The sequence below is a fragment of the Rhipicephalus microplus genome, chromosome 1 (assembly GCF_043290135.1).
Source record: "Rhipicephalus microplus isolate Deutch F79 chromosome 1, USDA_Rmic, whole genome shotgun sequence".
Classification (NCBI taxonomy): domain Eukaryota; kingdom Metazoa; phylum Arthropoda; class Arachnida; order Ixodida; family Ixodidae; genus Rhipicephalus; species Rhipicephalus microplus.
The window spans coordinates 243,620,666-243,642,146 of NC_134700.1; the positions used below are offsets into that span (position 1 = coordinate 243,620,666).

General features: G+C 45.0%; 1 protein-coding gene across 1 annotated transcript; it reads left to right on the forward strand.

Moving 5' to 3' along the window:
* Nucleotides 1–3,328: 3,328 nt before the first annotated feature.
* Nucleotides 3,329–20,102, forward strand: LOC119185005 (transmembrane protein 164). The gene is made up of 5 exons (XM_037434142.2): nt 3,329–3,657; nt 8,386–8,544; nt 12,181–12,480; nt 12,786–13,017; nt 19,477–20,102. The coding sequence occupies exons 1-4, from the start codon at nt 3,454–3,456 to the stop codon at nt 12,987–12,989; spliced, it is 867 nt and encodes a 288-aa protein (XP_037290039.2). The 5' UTR covers nt 3,329–3,453; the 3' UTR covers nt 12,990–13,017; nt 19,477–20,102.
* Nucleotides 20,103–21,481: the final 1,379 nt, after the last annotated feature.

The following is a 21,481-nucleotide window of genomic DNA, read 5'->3' on the forward strand; positions in this document are numbered from 1 at the left end:
AAACCGTGCTTGAACAAGCTTTTTGCATTAAGTGAATAGCCACCATTTGTTGTTCACACTGCATAGCAGAAAGCTAACTTCACAATTATGAAAAGGCTTCATTGAGAAGGCAATGCGCACAAGGTGTCGTTATTGCTGTCTAATTTAATATTTTTGAAGTCAAATTTGAAGCGTCCTCCAAGTTTGGTAGTAAGTTTATTCCCTTTGTGGCATCTAGATATTAGCACTGGTTACTGGTGACGTAGTGGGGGGGAAGGGGGGCCTACCCATAGGACCAGAACCAGCCAACCAGCCACGCCTTTGGCAGATGTCGAGCAGAGAAACCGGAGCTGATAACAGGAGGAACGAGTGTTTGCAGTATTTACATTACTGAAGGTAGCGTGTTCTTCACATGAAGATGGTAGCATATGAAGCGTCGCGACACTCGCATTTTACTACCTTAGTGTTCCCAAGATTTCCTGTTGATGAAAGTAATTCTGTTCGGGACAGTCCACTCAAGATGTCTTCATCTTAACTGATAAATTGTAAAGATCAAGCACTGCCTCAGTCGCAACCCAGGGAAGAGGCATGTGCGGTTCGTCCAGCTGGCTTGCCCCCAGGGAGAGAACATAAGACGGCACAGCATAGTACAATGACCGCTTCGAGATGTTGCACCTGCAAACCAGCCATGCAGCCAGGTGCAATCTTAACTCTTCTCGATGGTGGCACTGGCGCATCTGACAGCTATCGCCATCCAGCGGCTTGTAGCGGCCCTGGCTCGGCAAAAGCGAACGGAGCGAACTCCTAGTAGCTCGCGCTGGGCCTGCCGTCGTTGAGGTCTAGATAGACAGGAGGGTGCAGAACCCTGCACGGTGCTCCCACCCTCCTCACGCAGGTTTGCCCAATAAAGTCTATTTCTCTGTCTCTCTCTGACAGCTATCCGTCAGGCAGGTCACAATGCCACAATGACACCATGGAGTGTGGGAAATGTGCCAGAAGACGGATGCCAGGCACTCGGCATGCTGCTCTCATAGCACATTGAACAAAGCGGCACAGAGGTGACCGTCTTTTCCGAGCAGCTTCGGTTGCAAACAGCTTCCTAGGCCATAAAATCGAAGGGGTTTGACGATGCGCACTGACGGCCCTGAAGGGTTCAGAGCAACCCTGCCATGTTGTCGCTACTTCAGGGAATGCTGACCCAGATTAAAGCAGCGCAGACTGCCAAAATCATTCGCAACGTCTAAGTGGTGACAAGCCATGTAAATTGATCTGAATCGGATCTAGCCATGGTCGAAAAGTGTTCAGTGGGTAAGGTGGGTTTGAAAATTGAGGTTTGTGCGGTAGAGAAGGCCGTAGGTGGCATCATGTGCAGATGTGTGGTCGAGGCGGAAGTGATGACTGCAGAGTGACTTCGTGATGAGGATTGCAGAGGTAGAGAATGCTTTGGCGACAGAGCAAGACAAAACAAAGGCTACAAAAAAAATAAGGCAACTGTGGAAGAGCTGTTGAAAGTCGAGGTGAATAAAGGAGAGGTAGGTGATGGTAGGAAGATTACGGTGTTGACCCCAGCACGCACGGGAAGGCGAAGAGGGAATTGAGCTAGGCAAAATCGGGTACAATATGTCCAGCTGAGGGAGAGGTGGGACAAATTTAAGCAGTATCCGTGACTCATGCCGGTTATCAAGTCGGTAGCCAGGTCCTGGTCACTTTTGGAGGAGATCCTGTCGTATTGCACGTTGACTCGAATTTACCATGATTGCTTATGCGCAGAGGCAATCCAGGAGAGGGTGAAGGGCGATGCGTTTGTTCCCGGGATATACTCTGGGTCAATCATAAGGCATATTCAAAAGAGACGTCACTTACGGTAGCTGTTGCGGTAGGGCTGAATTACCAGTTTTCCTCTAGGTTCTTATGGTTGACCCGAGCGTGTGAGCTCAAAACGTCCTTGTTGAAATTCTTTTGACACCCTTCACTCTGACTTTGACTGGCGCTTGTAACCAACGTTCGGGTAGCTGGCTGTAATGACTAAAAATTGTCGGCCGGTCGATGAAATGCTCGCTGTCCCAAGGGCCCGCAGGTGCCGACTGCCGTACGCACAACGCCAGAGTGCGCGACGTTGATCTGCGCCAATTATACAATATGGCGAATAAGTCGAGTGAAAGGTTTTAAGGCAGTGGCACGAGCGCTGGATTTTATCCAGCGGCCGTGAAATAAACAGGGAGGGATGCGTGTGAGGTTGCCTCCAAATAATTAACGGATCAATATCGATGGTAGGCTTGCAGGAGGAGCACTGCCAGGACCTGCGGACGCGCAGTAGCCTCAAGCACAGCTAGTCGACCCATTTTTAGCTAAATGAAACGTGCGTCCTGATAATTTTGCTCGAAACGGCCCGTGCCTTCCATATATGCAGGTTAAATACATATTCTGTTCTTCCACGCCAGCTGCTTGTGGTCTTAGGCCCCGTGCTCCCGATTCTAGCGCGCAGCTTGATCGTGCAGCAGATTTGCTGCCAGTGTGCTTGTAGTTTTGTTTTTCTTTTTGCTAAAAAAGTTAAGTTTCTTCATCCTCCTATCAACAATGCACGAAATAATCAGCGCAACGCTGGCTATAGCTATGATAAAGCAACGTATGTGCCCGTGTGCAAAAGCTCGAGGAATCTCAACGCGGAAGCGCGTGGCCTCAAGAGCTTTGCATGTGCATGACTTTAACTTGTTCATTTCCGCCAGAATGCGCCTGCTGATCGAGTAATATTGAACCTGGAACGCGGCCAGTTGTGCGTAGTTCACGATCGCCTTGGATCGAGCTAGCCAGCGTAACTCCGAAAGATTGGATGGCCCCTCGCATGATTCATAAAGCCTAGGAAAACACAAATATTGTTTTTAAGTACGTATCAAGTATTTATTACGAGTGCTCTGATATTATATTCATTTGTAGAGTAGAACTCGCATGATTCATAAAGCCTAGGAAAACACAAAGATTGTTTTTAAGTACGTATCACTTATTTATTACGAGTGTTCTGATATTATATTCATTTGTAGAATAGAACAACCGGGAGATTAAAGTGGAAGAGGTCAGATGCTAACATTTCACTAACTTGCGTAATTAGAGAAAACTTGGCGGAGATTAAATATGTGAACGCTGTGGGCCATCATTGGCAGCGTGATTTGCCCACGTTTATTGCTAAGCTGAATATGATTTATCGCGCCACAAAAAAAGCTGGTTTGTTCAGTATTGTATGAAACATACATGCATGTTTCCTAGCACAGTCGAAGCACAGAGCGCGCTGCAATGCTGCAACTTTGTCGTCTGCTAACACTTATCCGGCAGGAGGTTCTCCTGACATCCGCTTGATAACGCGACCAGTCTATGAACGTTGCATATAGCCTCCGAGATAAACGTTGTGCTTGTGTGGCCCCACTTGCTTGAGTTGTGCGACGGACGGCCTCCCGCTCACTGAAAGTGTGGTGAGCGACAATGGAACCGTTCAGCGCAAGCAGTTGTTACAGTGGATTGTCGGCGGTTTCCGAGTGGGCATACGCGGGCGTCAACCACAGCTTGGCAGGCAACGGTGGACCCGAGTGCGCCAACTTCATATCCACGCGAAGGCGTCTCTGGGAGACTCTGCTGGCTGTGCTCTGGGCTTCGGCGCTTGCGCTGTGCAGTTGGTCGCATCTGCAGGTGGGCACTCATCAAACTTGGAACAGGATTCCTCCCTTTTCATACGCGGTATAGCCACGAGGGCTATGAAGTCGGTTGTTTCTTTTGTCATCAAGTTGAGAAGTGAAATCGTGGCGATCGATGCCGCGAGAGGTTGTCCCGGCCTACTCCGCCACCGTCCTTTGGAGATATCATTTCTATCGCCTGTTATCCAGATTTGTTTTCCCATCCTGCAAATTAGCATGCCTGATTTTCCTTTTCTCTCTCTGGTGAAGTATTGGTGATTTCTATGAAGTCGCTGTAGAAGTTGGTTCGCCGTGAACGACCTTCGTTTAATAACCTTTTTTTGGTTTGATTTTCTGCAAACCACTTTCACGATTTTTTATGCATTATCTCATTGTAATGCAAAGTTGTCGCGCCGCAAACAGCAATAAAGTTGTCAAGGAAACAAGTCGATCGCACTCTCAGTACCACGTTGTATTTATTATTTTTTTTTTTTTTACATTCCGTGGCACACATCCGTCCGGAGAAATTGTTGGAAAGGTCTCCTCTACTGCTGGGAAATCCCCTACACGTAGCCTCCCGAAATACAGCTATACTGGATTTGCCTCTGCCGTTGCTTGAATTTGAGCAGTTTTCACTCGGGGAGACTGAACAAGATGCCATGTGTTTTTTTGTTTTTTTTTTTTTTTCATGCATGTACAGGCTAGACAGCAGCAGTTTGTACGCATCCACTGCCCATCACGATATCGCGAAAAAGATACCAGCCAGTGCTTCAAGCACAAGTTGCCATCAATGCCGACACGTTTCAATGGTATACAACATAATTTCTGGGTGCTCAACTCCAACCACATGCCTTCAATGTACAGCACTTTGTGACAGTCACATCAACCGTCTAAAGGGGCTCTCCAACACTATTCGACCCCTCACGAATTGTGTATACCTAAGCATGGACAGATTAGTGCATCAAGAACGGCAGCGGTAAGAACAGCAGCCCGATGTTACTCAGCCTAGGAAATTTGAAATACAAAAAAAAAGAAGTCTACCCCCAACTTGATTTTTATAGCGTCACATGACTCTATTTCAGTTTCCAGTGACTATGCGAGGCAATTTCAGGGGAATGAGCTGAAAGCTCCTGCAAGCTCGTACAGCATTGTTACTTGTCCTGTCCATGGTATTATTGACGCTGTTGCCATAACAGCATCAAGCAATGGGGTGCCTGAAGCTTGAGTTGTCCTGCTTCAAAGCGAGGCTTCGTCCACCATTCCTCTTCATGTCGTTATAAGAAAATTTCACAGATGCCTTTGTCATTTTGAGAAAGGAATTAGTAGAACGACAAAGGCGGTGAAGCGCGATTGCCCCCTATCGAACAAGCATCCCGGGACTGCGCAAAGTTGTTTTGTGGGTTGTTCGGTAAGTCACCTGAACAACTACGAGAATGTAGCATTATTTACTCAATGAAAGAGATTATGCGTACCGCTTCAACAGCGATCAAGAACACACCACACGTGTGAGGAGAGGCAGCTTGCAAACACACTGAAGCAAGAGGAGGGAAGAGAGAGAAATTTTTTGTATGGATGTCCTGCCTGCTTAAGTAAAAACTGCAGAGGCAAGATGTCAGTCAGCACCTCTTTCTTGGTTTGCACTTGTAGTGATCCTTTTTCAAGCGACAGCATCTGTTTGGGGATCATTGAAAAAAGCACAGAAAAGAAAAGCGAAACACAACAGCAATCTCATGTTTCATGCCATGCCGCGATCACTTCTATTGTCACATTTATCTTATCGTAGGCTTGCGCTCTTCTCTGCTGTTTTCAGCCGCAGTAGTTCTGGTGAGTGCTACTATGCGCCGATGCAGCAGTGATGTAGTGACATTATTGCATGAAGAAAACACTAAGTCAAATGATATCTGTGCTTAGACCTACGCTAAAACAATCCCCAGCAGTCAGTCTGCTCAAACCACTAATAATATACAGGTGCTTCTATAGTGTTGAAGTACCCCTTTAAGGTGCAGCACACGCAATATGTGTTATGCTCTGCCTGTTACATGCAACAGCAGCACTAAGAAAACTGCGAACAATGAAGGCCGCAGGGTTGGCTGGCAGCTTTTCTGTGATATCATCGGGATCCGCAGTGGATGTCTACAAACTATTGCTGCCTAACCGGTGCATACATAGGAAAAAAGATATACCGAGTAGGAAATCTCATTTGGTCTCCTCGTGTGAAAACGGCTTAAGTTTAAGTAACAGCGGAGGTGAATTCAGTGAAGCTCTATTTTATTTTAGCGTTGTGGGAGGGGGATCAACAGTAGCTGAGGTGGCCTTTCCAATACTTTCTCCAAACAGATTATTACCATGGAACAAAAATAGGTACGTGACGGTAGAAGTGTGGTCGGCTTGTTTTCTTGATAACTTCATTGCTGTTAGCAGTGCAAAAACTTCGCATTGCAACGAAGTGATGCATTTTCTAATGCAACAGTTATAAACTCAAAATGCATGAATACTGGCCTAGGCTACATATGTTCGCAAATTTTTTTCTTGTGTAGTTAAGTGGAACAAACTCCATGAAGGCAAGTATGTTGTCCAAATAAAAAAAAATGTTTGTATCCATGTCGTAACCCTCCCCACTGTTATGCCCAAGGCCAAAGGTAGGATCATCCTTGAATGAGTACCTTGAAGAATAAAAAAGTACAACACTCAGGTTTGCAGGAAATTCTTCGTATCTCATGACATTAATGACAAAAAAAAAGCTTTTGATATGTGGAAGGTAGGTTATTTATAGGGAGCCAGCGTTTACAGAAGCTTAATAGAAATTGACAATATAGAACCCCCCACCCCATTCCCCCAAAAAAAATAAAAAAAAAGGAAAGTCAGGAATGTCGTACTGCTCTTCAGCAATCATAGCAGTGCCTTTGATTTTCTGCATTCACTGGTAATGATGGCAATGAATTTCAAAAGATGAATTAAGAAATCATATCAGGAAAGTATGGAAGGTTCTGATCTCCCAAATAAGCTTACCAATTAGTGCAGATAGCTACAGCAATCTCATTTTATGACTATCGTAGTGCTGTGCACTACGTATAGGTTTCATTTTGAAAAACGATCCTTGTGTCCTTTTTTACCTTCTGTTCAATCCTCCTCGTAAACGAAGTGATGTAAGTTTGTCCATGAACAATGTTACGGTGCACCAATTTCGTGAATTGGTTCTCTGCACTACAAAATAGCAGCTTAGCCCCACAGCGATGCCGTTTTGGCCGCGCATTTATCATGGTTCTCCTTCGTGCCACTTAGGGTACCCTAGTGCCTTTCTCACTTGAACAAGAATAGTAACAAGCCTTGCTGGATAATTGGCTGCGTTCCGGTGACGTAATCATTGACGTTGTGTTACTTTGTCGGCACAGTCACTACAGCGGGCTATGCCCAGCTCCTCCACGGCTCAGAAGGGTGTCAAGGTCGAGCAAGAAACTGAAAACAGCTAAAGCTGGTGTTCTATATCCTGTAAATTTCTTATTGCAGCACTTATTCGCTAAATTTTTGTGGCAGCATCTTCACAATGTGTCATGCAAATGTGAAGTTGTAGCTTTGTCACACATTTGATTAGTAATAGCCTGAAAAACAGTAAACTTTTTTTTAACGATAACCGATTCATGGAGTCTGCATGAGAGTATATGTTCAGCCGTCGGCACGATTCACTGAAACGCTCCACCGTGTGGCCTCGACCGGCTTCGACTGACACTAGTGCCACTGAGCATTGGACACTGTATGTTTGCTGTAGCTAATGACATAGCATGAGATAATTTCACTGGTTAATTGCTATTTCTCAGTTACCTGGCTGGCGGGTCGTATACACTCACTTGGCACATCCATTTTCACCCTGTTTCACTCGTGGTTATGTTCTCCAAACTGCTGCTGTCTCTGTCTTCTTACACATACTGCTGAAACAAAGAAACTTGAAAAAATAAAGACCACACAGCATGCAATGGAAATCACAGGAGTAACACTAAGAGATAGGAACATGTAGAAAGGGTCTGGCAACATAAAGTTGTAGCTGATGGTAAACAAAAGACTGCATGATGCGCAGGGCAGAAGACAACCAGTGGATGCCAAGTGAAAGGAAAATAAGGTGATGATGGCTGATGGAGTAATTCAGCTGAGTTCGCAAGAAGGAAATGGAATTAATTCACGAAAGATAGTACACACTAGATGAGTTGGACGAGGCCTTTATCCTTCAGTGGACATAATATAAATTGGCTGTAAACTATGACAAAGACGTTCTTAAACTTTGATTAAGACACTCCCTACTAAAGTTGCACAGTTATATTCAGTCAGAGGTAGCTATCGATAAAAACTATTTGGACAGCACAAACATTGCCCCAGCTCCATTTTTTTATCAGTCTATATTAATGTTAATATGCAAGAAATATTTTTAAGGTAACCTTTTAAGACAGAATTGTGGGAATCTGTCTTAGTACGATTGACTGCAAGTGTCCATGTGTCATGTACACTACTATGGCAAGGTAGATGACAAAAATCTGTAGCTGGGGAATGTGTGTTTTAGCCGACGTTTCAACAAGTGAACTTGTCTTAATCAAGGCTAGAACACACGTTCTTGCTAGAGGACAAGTATGCTTGTTGCAACATTGGCTCGAGCACACAATCCCTGTTCACGGAATTCTTTCATCGCGAGATTCCATCTTCTACTTCCTGCCATTTTGTGGCAAGGTGGAGCGAGTTGAATAATTTCGGGATGCAGGTGCCTCCAGCACCAAAGGTTGTGCGCGAAGATCGGGGTGGCAAGCGCTGCCTACTGGTGCTGCTATGCTTGGTGTTTGGCATGGAGCTTGGTTTCAAGTTTGCCTCACGCACTGTCATCTACATCCTCAACCCCTGCCACATCATCACCATGCTACAGGTAGGTGTGCTTTATAGCAATGTTGTGAATCTGCTAGCCTTTTAACATGAAAGTATTTTATGCTAGGGTCCACCAAGACTTTATGACGTATTTCCACCACAGATACAATTTTGATGAAATGGATGCAGGCAAGAAAGGAAAAAAAAATCTTCCGCCAGTAATCAAACCTACGACTCTCAGTCCGGGATGATCGGTGCCTGGCGCTCTACCAACAGAGCTACCGAGGCAGCTCCACGGATCATTACAAATGCATCTCCAGGCGTTCTCCGTCTGAGGGGCTAGGTGGGGCAGTGTGGTGCTGACGTCTGTGAGCGGCAAGCAAGAGCAATGCGGCATGATGTTTATTAGTGCTGATGGGTAAATATTTGGTCATGGCACATTTAAAGCATGGAGTTTTAAGAGGCCATAGTTGAAGTATTACAATACCAGTAGAAAACACTGGCTGCGCTGGCATTGGGAAGTCACCCCAGACACACTTTCTTCGCATTTCACTTTGTGTTAGCGAGTGATGGCTCATTGTCAGAGTAGTGCAGCTTCCATATACAGCCATGGTGCTTCTTTGCTGCTGACTGCTTTGAGTATGATATCATTGTTTAATAAAACTACTGCAATAAGCGCTGCAGAAAAGCAACAATGTCGACATGTGAATGCCATGCCTTGGTGGAGCGAGAGAGAGGTCAATCATGGGCTTTAGGTCAGTGAGACGTGGAACACCACTGAGCGTTGCATGTCTGCATGAGCACAGGGCACAGGTGTTTGTTACCGTACTACTTGCAAGCACGCACTGTGTCGTTTGTGTCCTGAAGTATTAAGTACCAGTGCTTATTATTTGCTTGTTGATGACCTGACTGTGTGGGATTCACTATGCGCTGTCTCCAGGTAAATGTTAACAATTCCAGATACATACCACAACAGTTAGGTAAATCATGATCATTGGTGTTAGTCGTTGCAATGGAGATGTGCCGTCAATTTGGGTGCATCGAAGTCAATGTGGGTGCACCAATAGACCTTGTACAAGCTCTCATTCAAAGGGCCACTCTCCAGGCCCCGTACCAAATTTTAGTTTGACCATGGAAGTTGTTGGGTGATGAGAAACATTTTGCCACAAAAAGTTTTTGAATCGGTTGATTACGAGCTGAAAAACAGGTTTTTTTTTTTTTTTTTTTTTTTTTTGTAGCGGCGCGGAACGCGGATGAAAGTAGGCCTGCTCGAAACTCTTGCCGCTCCTTCGCGTTGCCTTCGCAAGCTAAATCTCTTCCCTACCCTCTCCGGCATCCGACCAAAAGTTTACATGCGCATGTCGTGCCCGAACAAGCCCAATCCTCTTGCACGCAAGCGACGTTTTTTTCTTACTATTAATTTTTTGTTGACCATCGTTGTCTGTTTCTGCAGGATGGCTTGGAAACGCTGGCTTAGACGCGGTAGAATAGATGAGCACAATGAGTGCGCGAATGCGTAGGAGCATTCCACGGCTGTCGTCTGCTCGATGTGCTGACCGTGGGGACACGAACGCATGCGAAGCGCCGGCACATTAGCCCCGCATCTCGTTGCAGTTCACGGAAAAAAAAAAGAACGCTCACATTTCCTTGTTGCGTCTCATCATTTATCTAAATATTTCTTCATTTCTTCAAGCAACAAATATATAGACTACACATGTCGTGTTAAATAATTTTTGCCATGCCACGTATTACTGTTGGCAACGTCAGATCACAGTCGTCTACGTAGACAACCAATATCACTGCATTTCCTTGTACATAGTGCTATTCATACGCGCACGTCATGCCCTCATTCTCTGGGCGTGCGCCCGCAAAAGGAAGGGGGAGCAGTGTTGATCTTGAAATTTGACCCATTTCCGCGGCGCGTAGCATTGCAAATTTTGGCAGGCGTGATCATGAACGCCTCATCTACGCATCGCACTTGTCAGCTCAATCAAAATTGTAAAACCTGGTGAGTAAAACACTACACATTGGATATTATTTCTGCGAAAGCAAGTTTCACTTTCATGTTATATTGTAATGGGGTTGTGATGCTGATGACAGTAGAGACGGCGTGTCCAGCATAAAACTATGTAATTGATTGAACTTGTGGATGGCAAAATGGAAGCTGAAACAAATGAAACTGAAACTGAATGGGAGGATGTGAAGCACATGCGCCCAGCTTCCCTTTCTCTTTCACGGCAGCACGAAAGCCTAGTTGCGGGAACAACTCCATGGCCGGCGCTCGCGATTCCCCCTTTCCCAGTGCGTGGAACGGTTCCCCTCCCTCAGCGAGAAAAGGTATTATTCTCGTCAGGGAGAGGGAAACCGGGTGAACAAAACTAGCGTGCGGACGGCCGCACGCTCTCTCTGACACCGGCTAGAAACGAAGGTGGCCGAATCCGCAACCCCCTGCGAGCCGAGGACGTCAACAACCAAGGAGTAAACGTCTATCCTTGTTTTCTGTACTATCTCCTCGCGACATTTACGTACTAATGCTAATGCCTAGCAATATAGTGTTGTTGTTGACCTAGCCTGTTGCCTTATTCGCCCGAACTTGTGTAGCTGTAATGAGACTAGCTACAGATAGGGGACGTTAATCCGGCGCGGTACGACTGTGTGCGCCTGAAGCTTTGGCTTCTGCGTCAGCTGTACATAGGACAGACCCCCTACAATATACAGGTTCTTAATGGGGTACTTAGCTGGTTTATTGAGGCACAGCTGTGATGTCATCCCTTCCATATTGGTGACAAGCTCAGTATGAGAGTCGAGCAGCAGTCGCTTCGTGGAGGTGACACCGAAACACGTCAAGCAAGAGTACTAATAGAAGCCCCATCAGTGCTTCAATGCTCCCGAAAATAGTTTCTTGATTCCCGTTCCATGTTTGAAAATGCTCCATTTTTCTGCTGCTGAAAACTTTTTAGACTGCTGCTCATGAAGAGCGCTGTCTTCCGTTTCCACCAACCACAAATGTTTTACTTGTTTTCGTTGAACTGCTGCCCCGCAACACAGTTGCTGATAGTTTCAGTGGCTGAGATCGCCATTTTTTTTAAAGGCAGCCAAATACTGCTGTTGCGGTCCTGACATGGCGTAATATTGTGGCCGTGGTGATGTGTACCAAGTAATTGCTAGGACAGCCAATGCCAGCAATAATGATAACACCTAAAATTCCTAGATTTTTCTTATAAGAGAAAAAATACCTTGGGACATAAATGCTACCTAACACAGAAGCCTAATGATGATAAGAGCGCCGTGCAATACCAAAGCCAAAACTGTGAATTCTAGTAGAATATTCTTTGGATCCGCTTATAATATGTTGCAGGATTTTTGCGTGATAAAGTCTAGAAAAAAAAATATCTTGGAATATACGTGGGTCTTTATGGCAATAGACATATGGTGAGGAAATTAAGGAGGCCAGAGTTTTCATAGTATAATTTATCTGTCTAAACTAACTTATTGTTTCACTTTAGTGTCCCTTTAGATTAGTGTCTAGCAGCTGTGGAGGTTCATCTGACCGCAACGAGGATTATCGAACCCGTCATGTTGCAACTGAGCGGTACCAAGTACTTTGTGAACAATCAACTGCTACTGCAGATTAATTACCAAAATGAAGTACCAAAATGTGTGCCTGTAGTACTGTGTGCCAAAACATGCCTTTCAGATAGTTATGCTCGCCGCACCTCCCACGTCTCGCCTGCTGACGGTGCTGTTTCGAGTACACGTCCATTGGCTGAACGGTCCCCTGCTGGCCCTGCTGTTTCCGGTGCTGAACACACGGCTGCTGCCACTAGAGCAAGAAGTGTACTGGGTGCAGCATGGACTGATGCTGGCTGTGCCCTGCTACCTGAAGCGGCTTGGTGGCGTCTTCAGCACAGAGCCCCTGGCTGACCTCAGCTGGGCGTTGCTCAGCCTGGCACTGCAGTACCTCTACCACTTCCTCATCCTGCAAGCGCTCGCACTGGTAACAGAGCTCTGTACTCTTCTTTTTTTGGAGATGTGTTACACTGTGCTGGCCTAGTATGATACCAATGATATCAGAGACAGTTGTTCCATTAAAGCAGCATTTTGTTTGAGAGGTTTCAGATCACTGAGAGTGTACTGTATTTAACTCGACTGATTGCTCAGATGTATCGTTTTTGATCTTACAACAATGCCCAGATGATCCTGTTTGAATGGCCGTATGGCTCAATAAAATGCAAAAGTTGCTGAAAACTTTCAGCTAAAATAATTTCGTGCTTAATATTGTTGTGTCTGAAATGTGTGCAGGCGACTGAAGTAAACCTGAACAGCATGCTGTGCCCCGCTGTGTCGGACCCATTCTATGGCCCCCATTATCGGCTCTGGGCGCTGGCACACCAGTTCGTGCTGGTTCTGATGGCAGGCAAGCTGTACACAGCTGTGGCTGCCTGGATGCTGCGTGTCACCAGGCTGCGAATCTGCTGCAGCACTGATCACAAACACACCTCCTAGACATGCCCATTTGCTAAGCAATGTGCAGGTAGGCAGGTACTGTTATAACAGGCCGTGGAATAATAATAGCTTGGCATTGTTAGTAACATCCACTTGAAAATCTCATACCTGCATATTGAACTTCATTCACAGACAGAGTAGTTAATCATTGTTGAAATGCTCCAGTTTTTCACCCTTTTCTGGCCATACACTTCATAGCTGAGGTATTGAAAAATGATGTGATGCAGTTGTGAGTTTTTTTTCTTCTAGTTCACACGTTCTTTGAAAGAAGTATATTTGTACTCCTGTGTCCATTACAATACCAGCATGGGATTGTGTGTCAGATTTTTTTTTTCTCACTCTGGAGGTGCCCCTCTTTACAAAGAAAAAATGAAGAGTTTTCTGAGAACTCCTTTCATTTAATGCTCACAAGTCCGGTTCTCATACAACAACTCAAGGCTGTTCAGAAGGCCCACAATGCGGCGGTGAAGCTGGGCCTCCCCGTCCCAACGTGAGAGCGGCCCGCAATCCTACCTCTATAACACGGTGGTGGAATCCTTCAGGACCACAATAAAAGTTTTTCATTCATTCATTCATCGATCACTCAAAGATTGTGATTCATAACAGCATTTTTCCATCAAATCAAAGTGGACAAGCAAACAGAGGGACGAAACTGCTATGTTGTTAGTGCCAGAGGGTCATGGGCACGCAGTGATTGACATGCACACACTCTTGCTTGGAAGAAAGTTCACTCGCTTTTTATTGGGCCCGGGCACGCACATACAAGTTACAGGGGGCGCCACACTCCGTTGGCAGCATAACAAAGGGGCTATATCGTGGCGACCTCTATATCTCCATCTTCAAGCTTGAAAAGTCCAATGGGAGAATGGAGTGTCCACAGTGTCTGGACGAGTGAATGCGTTGTGGGTGATGCGCTACGAGGTTGTGCTGTGGCTAGCAGCTTTCCTGGCCTGTGCAGCATGTTGGACTAGTGTTGCATGTTCTTGAGCCATAGTCTTTGAATCTGAGGAGGTAATATGTCCAGCTCCATCTTACCCAGAGGTGAAACAAGCGCGGCAGGTGGTCAGTCTGTGTGTTGACAGGGTTGCTACAGATAAACTCATTGAACTTTCAGATAGCTCACATTACCCAAGCTTTTTTTTTCATTCTGTTTGTAAAGCTATTCGTCCTGAGTTGTTGATCTCAAAGTCAACGCAACTGGGCGGTGCTTTCCAGAGAGTTGCTTGCGTTGCAAGACTGCACCGAGTCCAAACGGGCTTGCTTTTGCAGACACTGGTGGCATATGACGGGTGTTGTTTGGCCACGCACCTTTCTGGTGTCAAGAATACTTAATTTTCCCAAATGATGCTTTTTGCTCATACTGCCGTATCCAATTTGGACGCTTGTTCAGCAAGGTCCTGATGGGTGCTGTGCTTTTTGAGATGTATGCAAGAATCAGGGGAGGTGATTCATTATTCCGAGCAGTACTCTAACTCTAGTGATGTTTCCTTTTCCAATTTGCCCAGCTCGCTGTGGGCCTTGAGCAGTGAAATAAAGATCCTGCGAGGGACGCTTAGCATAATGGCACGGCATCGGGTTTCAGCCGTAGCATATACTCGTCCAGAGCTCAGCATGCAGCATTGCTTTTGAACATTTGAGGTCAAGAAATTTGACTATTTGGAGTTCTTGGATTTCTGGCAGTCTCAAAAGAGGCACAGTGAGAAACTAAATCACACAGGGGCGCTGACAATTCATTTTTACTTGGTTCGGAAGTCATGCAAAATGGCTGCCCTCCAGGGCTGTTGAGAAGACTGTTGACTTGGTTTAACTTGTCAGGCAGCATAGGGATGTCGCTAGGCGTGGCAGATGCTTCAGCCTAAATGTCTATTTTAAACTGTGCTGTGTAGTTGTCAGCGGCAACGGCGACAAGCTTTGCTGCCGCGGGTGTCCCGACGGCATGCAGGCGAATGGAGCCAAGCTTTCCTGCTTATACTTCTGTGAGCAGCACACCTCTGCAAAGTGGCCTTTCTTTTTGCTGAAGTTGCTGGCGGAATGTTGAGTTGGGTAGTCCAAACACCGGTGAGGCGTGAAACCACAGAATTCACGTGAGCATTCTGCTTGTGACTGTGGCGTAGTAGGCTTAGCTCCAAAGTGACAACAAGAGGCGTACTTGTTCACTTTTGTTTCTGGCCAGCCTGGCTGCCGAAAATTTCTACCGTGTACGTCGAGTTTTCGTGAATGTCATGACTTGTCACAGCTTTAGCAATAACTGTCAGCTGTTGGCACACTGCTGTTTGCTAGCCACGGTGTGCTGAAGGCTGATCAGCTTGGACAAACGAAATGAGATGCCAATCTACCACGTTCTTTGTGTCAGTGAAACATTTGGAGCTGCGAGTGCCTCCCTTTTGTGTTCTATCACCAAGTAGTTACATAGGGCCTGTCTTTACCTTGTTGACCACCCATTTCAGGTCCCAGGCCCCCTCTTTCCTCCGGCTCTCTTCTTGCTGGTACCCATTCATCATAGACAGATGCCGACAGGCCTGCATGAGCTGGTTACGTGGCGCACTTATGCAGCACTTTTCAGTTGCACATCTGGTCAACCCTCTCTGTGGTAGCGGATAGCACTTCAGGTGCGCTTATGCACCGGGTTTTCAGATTTGGCTACTTCATACCAATTAGGCAACTTTTTTTTGGCCGATGGCGGCAGGAAAATTTCTTGGCTGCCTGGCTATTTCTTGGCTACTGGCTTTTCCCCTCAATTCAAGCCAAATTTTCGTTATCTCATGACGATGCGGCATTTGGCTTTCAACTGTGCAGTGTCAAATCATGGCAACCAAGGCGTGTTTTCCGCCTTAGAGATTGAATTCGGCAGTCACATCGCACACAGACAGACAGACAGAGCAACATACAAAGATGTTAAGGCCAGGTCTGTTGACTCCAACACAGCGAATTCTGGGCAGTATGGCAACAAATGTGGGCTTATGAACCCAAGGTCACAGTACAGTGCGAGAGTCACTAGATTATAGCTCAAACTAGGCGACTGATCAAGCCTGCTTACCTGCAGTACCATTGGCTACCACGCTAAGGGTACCACTGCCCAAGTAACCACAGATATCCAGTAGGCATACGACAGGACGCACATTTCGGGTATTCTGAACATCCATGAGATGTCCACGGATGTACACTGTATGTACGATGAACATACATCAGATGTGTAAAGGTAACAAATTTGTACGTTCGCTTGACATCCCTCTAGAACATCCAACTTGGACATTGACAGGCCCTTCGAGAATATATATATATAGTGTTTGTGTGTATATAGCTAGTGCATATTCAAGAAAAACTTTTCATGTGAACAACCTACCCACACAGCTTTGGAGGCCAGCCTTTTTTTCTGCCGGAGCTTTTCTGCTGCAAATGAATTCTAAATAAAATGAAGTTATTCTAGTAACCACAATATGTACACACGGACAAGCACAGGAGAAAGACTATTGGGTGTAGCACATCTTCTAAAGAAGGTTAAGAGGCACTGACCACGTGCTCGTCCTAAATCGGTTAATAGCAAGGAATATTCGAACAAATAAAAGAACTGGAAACCCACCACGTATTAGCAAGGCTTATACAAATGATGGACAATAATTAACGCGTGATAAGAATATATAAATGTCCAATATTAGACGTAAAGAACAGATATGTAACATGTGCCCTTATCTGTGCCATGCGAGTGAGCGGGGTTGCTGCTGCTTGACGTGGTAATCTCTGCCGAAAACAGTGGCGGGCTCATGCCACGTTTCGGTGTTTCTTCTAGAAGAGTCATCCTTCATAACTTCACATATTGCTGTTGATGTCCACGAGAGCACACTTGAAAAAAAATCTGTCTTCTGCCGCTTGGAGCCTCGAAGACCGGCTCAGTGTACACACGTGCGACGCGACACAAAAGACCATCCTTTATCGCACTCCTTCCCTGTGTGCATCGCTGGTCAAGCAGGTTTCGGGACAATGGGCACAATGGCACATGTTTTCTCCCAACACATCCAGAGGGGCATGGCTAGCCTGACGTGTACGTTCGAGGAATCTGAGCAATTGCAGTGTACCGCTTGTTGAGAAGTGTCGAGGCTGGCGCATGAAAGATTGCCTAGAAGATGACTGCCATGACACACTCGATCCACATTTCTGTCAGTTCACATGCGATAATAACAACACTAAATACATTGTTTTTTTATGACATACAATACACATATTGAATCAATCAGATTGTTTTGCCGCATGAAGCAAAATTGGCATCCTGGAATCAAATGTGTGTGCCGAAGTTTGAATGAATGTTATAGTAGCATCTTTGATGAAATTTTACAGGATTGTCACTCGGGATTCGGCAGATCTAGATATATTTTCACTACATTCTAATTTTACAATAATTGATGAGCAAGTACTCATATCCTTGGCATGTTCTTAAATGTACATCCAGTTACGTTCAAAACTTAGTCTCCCGTCAGACATCCAGTTTGGACGTCCACAAAATAGCCACATGGGACATGGATTTTCACAGTATGTCCATTGGCTATCCGTGGTGGATATCCATACGACTGGACATTTGTATTCGTAATTGACAGCCAGCGAATATCCGTGGTAACTTGGGTGAGTGCGGAAGTGGGAAGTTGCCTGCTAAGGCAATGCATGGCACCCTTGTAGCGAGCCTGAGAGCATCTTTTTGCGGCAACTAATGGCAAACCAGAAGTTAGCTCAGGCGGAGAGAGGGTCCAGGAGCCGTCACTGGCATTCAGTGAGGAAGAATGCTAGCGTGGAGTTCGATGTGCACTGTCAGGAGGTATAGGTACCAGGAAGAGAAAAGCTTGGATAGCATGGGGAACAAAGCCCAGTGACCGAGGCGCTCATGGCTGGCACAGCACGCTGGCTGGGGCCAAGAAGCTAAGGGAAATCATTCTCGATCCCCTCAAGTTTAAGAATACATACCTTAAATTGTAAGTGGCCTTTCGGATCGCCCAAATATGTGCTGATATTTTTTACTTTGGTATATCGTCTCCTAACTGTACTTTTTATTATAGGTATCATACTGTATTTGCATTATGTGGCTCTGGATGGAGAAAAAACATGCTGCATGTCAAAAAAATTTTCAAATTACTGATCACTGGAAATGTATGGTGGTTGAACTGCTACCTTTTTCAAGATAATCACCACACAAGTAGTGCCTTACCATAAATGAAATGCCGCTTTAGTCGTCACCTCTGGGGGAACACTACTGGAAGCAGAACTTACATCTTTGGTGTACACTTATTGTACTGTATACGAAGCTGCTTGACTACCACATTATGCAGGGCTGCCTGTACAAAAGATTAGGCTTCTGCGAATAGTGAATTTCAGGTCCGAATAGCGATTTTGTTCGAATAAGTTTGAGTCGAATTTATATATTATACATCACATATAAATAAAAGTGGGCACATTTGTCATGACCTAGCTAACGTGCACAATATATATTTTTTTTATTGAAACAAGGCCTGCGCAAAAACCATTTAAAGGAAAAATAAACAACATTGAAAAGCAGTAGGACTTGGCTTTCTAGTAGAATACAAGTGATAACCTGTAAAATATGTTGTTTTAAAATTTACTACACCTTCAGCATATTAGTTGGTATAACAAGAAACTTAAAAAAATGAAACTTAAAAAATGAAACTTAAAAAAATTATGAAGCAAATGATGGATCAGTGTAAGGGTAATAGGTTAATTTAACCTTGAAGTGGGACTTTGCAGCAGTGCAGATTTTTTTTTAATTAGGTGTTTTCATAGCTTAACATCTCTTAACAGCAATGAAACTACCTTTACAAGAAATTACCTGCATGCTAATATTTAGACAGGTGCTTTCACGGCTTAGCATCCTTCCACTACAGTGAAACCACCTCTATGGAGGGTTAGATGTGGATTGATATACACCTATTTATTCATTTCGAATATGTTGAAATTTTCTATGCTTTAATTAAATGTGAATCAAATCAAATTTGAATATTGTAATATTTGTCTGAATATTCTAATGATTTAAATATTTGCACAAGCCTTCAAAAGACCCTTAACTGCTAGGTTAAAATTTCATGGGTGCCCTCTGATGGCATGTTTCCATACCCAAAAGAGGACAGAAACTGAACCTCAGGTCATTGTAACATATGGCATCATTAGTAACATGGCACATCGGTGCTGACTCTGGTTCTCACAGTACCGTAGTTATCAGACAAAACTGTTGGAACCATGAAGTGGTCTCCTGCAACACTGGCCAAGCACCATAAATGGCTAACTAATCATACTAATGCGGCACTAGGCAGATTCTTCCTTTTCCAGTGGTATGACATCTTACGGAATGTTTCCGCTTGGATCATGTGACTCTCCATGTGACAGCAACTGGAAGTATTGCTGCTGTGCTTTTTAGAGTATGGAAACACACCTGCCCATGGCTGTTGTGCACACACATATACTTACTCTGTGGATGTGATGTACATTGCAGGTGTGTGCTTCCCAGGCCTGGTGCTGTGGCTGCCCCAAGGTTGTGGCTGGCAGCAGCAGTGCTCAGTCATTGAGCACTGAGAGAGAAGAGAGCGGTTGCCTAGCCTAGTAGCTGGCCACACAGTCTAAGTAGTGCAAACACAGGTGGACAAGGAATTGTCACATCTCTTGAATAATGTTACCCTGTGGACTCTGCAGCAGCTATATTGCTCAACAGGCAGTGTAATTAGCTATACCGCAATGCTTTAACTAGAACACTCAGTAACGTTTCATTTACAAGCATGCAAAGCTAGGACGAAAGCAATTCCAATGGTGCTAAGGGGACCAGTGTAATCTGAGCTGCTGATGTGGATATTCTCCTTCCACAGGTTTTGAGTAAGCAGTGCAGGCGATTGTGATGTGTAGCTATGCTGCATCAATGCATGTTTTATGTGCCATTCCCTTGTACGTTTACATTGTCAGAAGATAATATTTTCTTGATGCAGCTGCAGGTAGCTAAGCGTTATGGTGATATCATAGCGATTTTATGGAAAGTGAACATTTTTTATAGCTAGATACTATGTGCTACCTGTTTTATTGTAAGTTTTCATAATTTTTCTAGTCAATAAAGATGTTATGCAAATAGAACTCGTCTTTGGTGTAAAATAACACGTGCTCAGTGTTTCTGGTCGAGTTGCTCTAAACTGGGCCAAAAAGTGAAATATGCTGCATCCTACTGTATTTCAACAAAAGTAGTGCAAATTCGCTAACCCCTGTTATACCGATAGGAGCTATGTAGGGCCAAGTAGATACCATCAAAATATCTGTGACAAGACTGCAATGGGTGTGGGAACTTCAGTGTGGCTTCGCCACTTGCGTTTTCTTTTTGTGAGGTTTCTAGCTTGCGAAGAATTTTCTCGCTGCAAGCATAGTGATTTCTGTGGGATTTTTTAAAAGAAAAGTAGTTCTTCTCTGTGCAAATTGTGTTTTTTTTTTATTATTGCACGCCATGCACCAAGCAATGCATGCTGCAGTGGAAGAGTCGGAAGCAAGGACATTAGATGGCTGGGATAATCACTTTTTGACTCTGAAGGTTTTCCTCCTGGCGCTACTGTCTGTACGACTAGTACCTGGCCACCACATGAAGCTCACCACTGGTCCTCAGACTCCAGCAGCTGCAGAACATCCGACCATGGTCTTGTAAAGCAGCGGAGGGCGCTAATAATATCTGCATCTTAACAGGCCTCTACTAGGGGTTGAACTTGGGGAGGTCCAACATGGGTTACGAAGTTAAATGAAAAGTTGCACGAGGATTTTAACCACTTTTATGGGGTGCACCACGGGTGTGCTCAAAGATTTTGAAAACCTTTTAGTGGGATATATCACGGACTAGGTTAGAAGATTGGGGGAAGCACAGAAAGATTGCTGACCTAAACTGAGGCACTGCTAATTCAGCATGCTAAATATATTAAATACACAAAGCCAATGATTAATATCCCAGTCGAAGAATTCACGACTGGCAATCAACCCCTAGAGTATGTATATACGTACCTAAGCAGATGGAGTCGCCAAAGAACAAGGTTGGGCTGTAGCACTTTCTGCCTATACCCTTGAAGCGTACTGTCTATTCTATATGTTCCATTGTGAGTGAGGTTCACAGCTGTAACGGAGATCGCCACCCCCATCGCGGTCCCGCTGGCGTTTGTAGAAGCTGCCATTGACTGTGCCCTTGAGGTAACACTTCAGTAGGTGATACAGTTCGTCGATGCTTAGGCAGGTTCTTTCGCCCAAGAGTTGATTGTTATTCAAAGCTACTGTGCACAGGACAACGCTAGTGCTATGCATGGGCACGCTGGTGAACAGGGACACGACATCGAATGAGATGATGCTCCCATCACTGCTTATTGTCACATCTTTCATGTGCTCTACATAATGGCTCGCGTTGCATATGTAAGTTGGTGTGTTGCCCATGAACGGTGCCAGAGTCTGGTGGAGATTAGAGTTACTTCAGTCCATGGAGATACTTT

Bases quoted from the DNA above. Each gene is read 5' to 3' on its own strand.
- LOC119185005 (XM_037434142.2), top strand. From the start codon at position 3,454: ATGGAACCGTTCAGCGCAAGCAGTTGTTACAGTGGATTGTCGGCGGTT. The intron at 3,658-8,385 runs GTGGGCACTCAT...TTCGGGATGCAG, and splicing joins GCAGTTGGTCGCATCTGCAG to GTGCCTCCAGCACCAAAGGT. The intron at 8,545-12,180 runs GTAGGTGTGCTT...CATGCCTTTCAG, and splicing joins ACATCATCACCATGCTACAG to ATAGTTATGCTCGCCGCACC.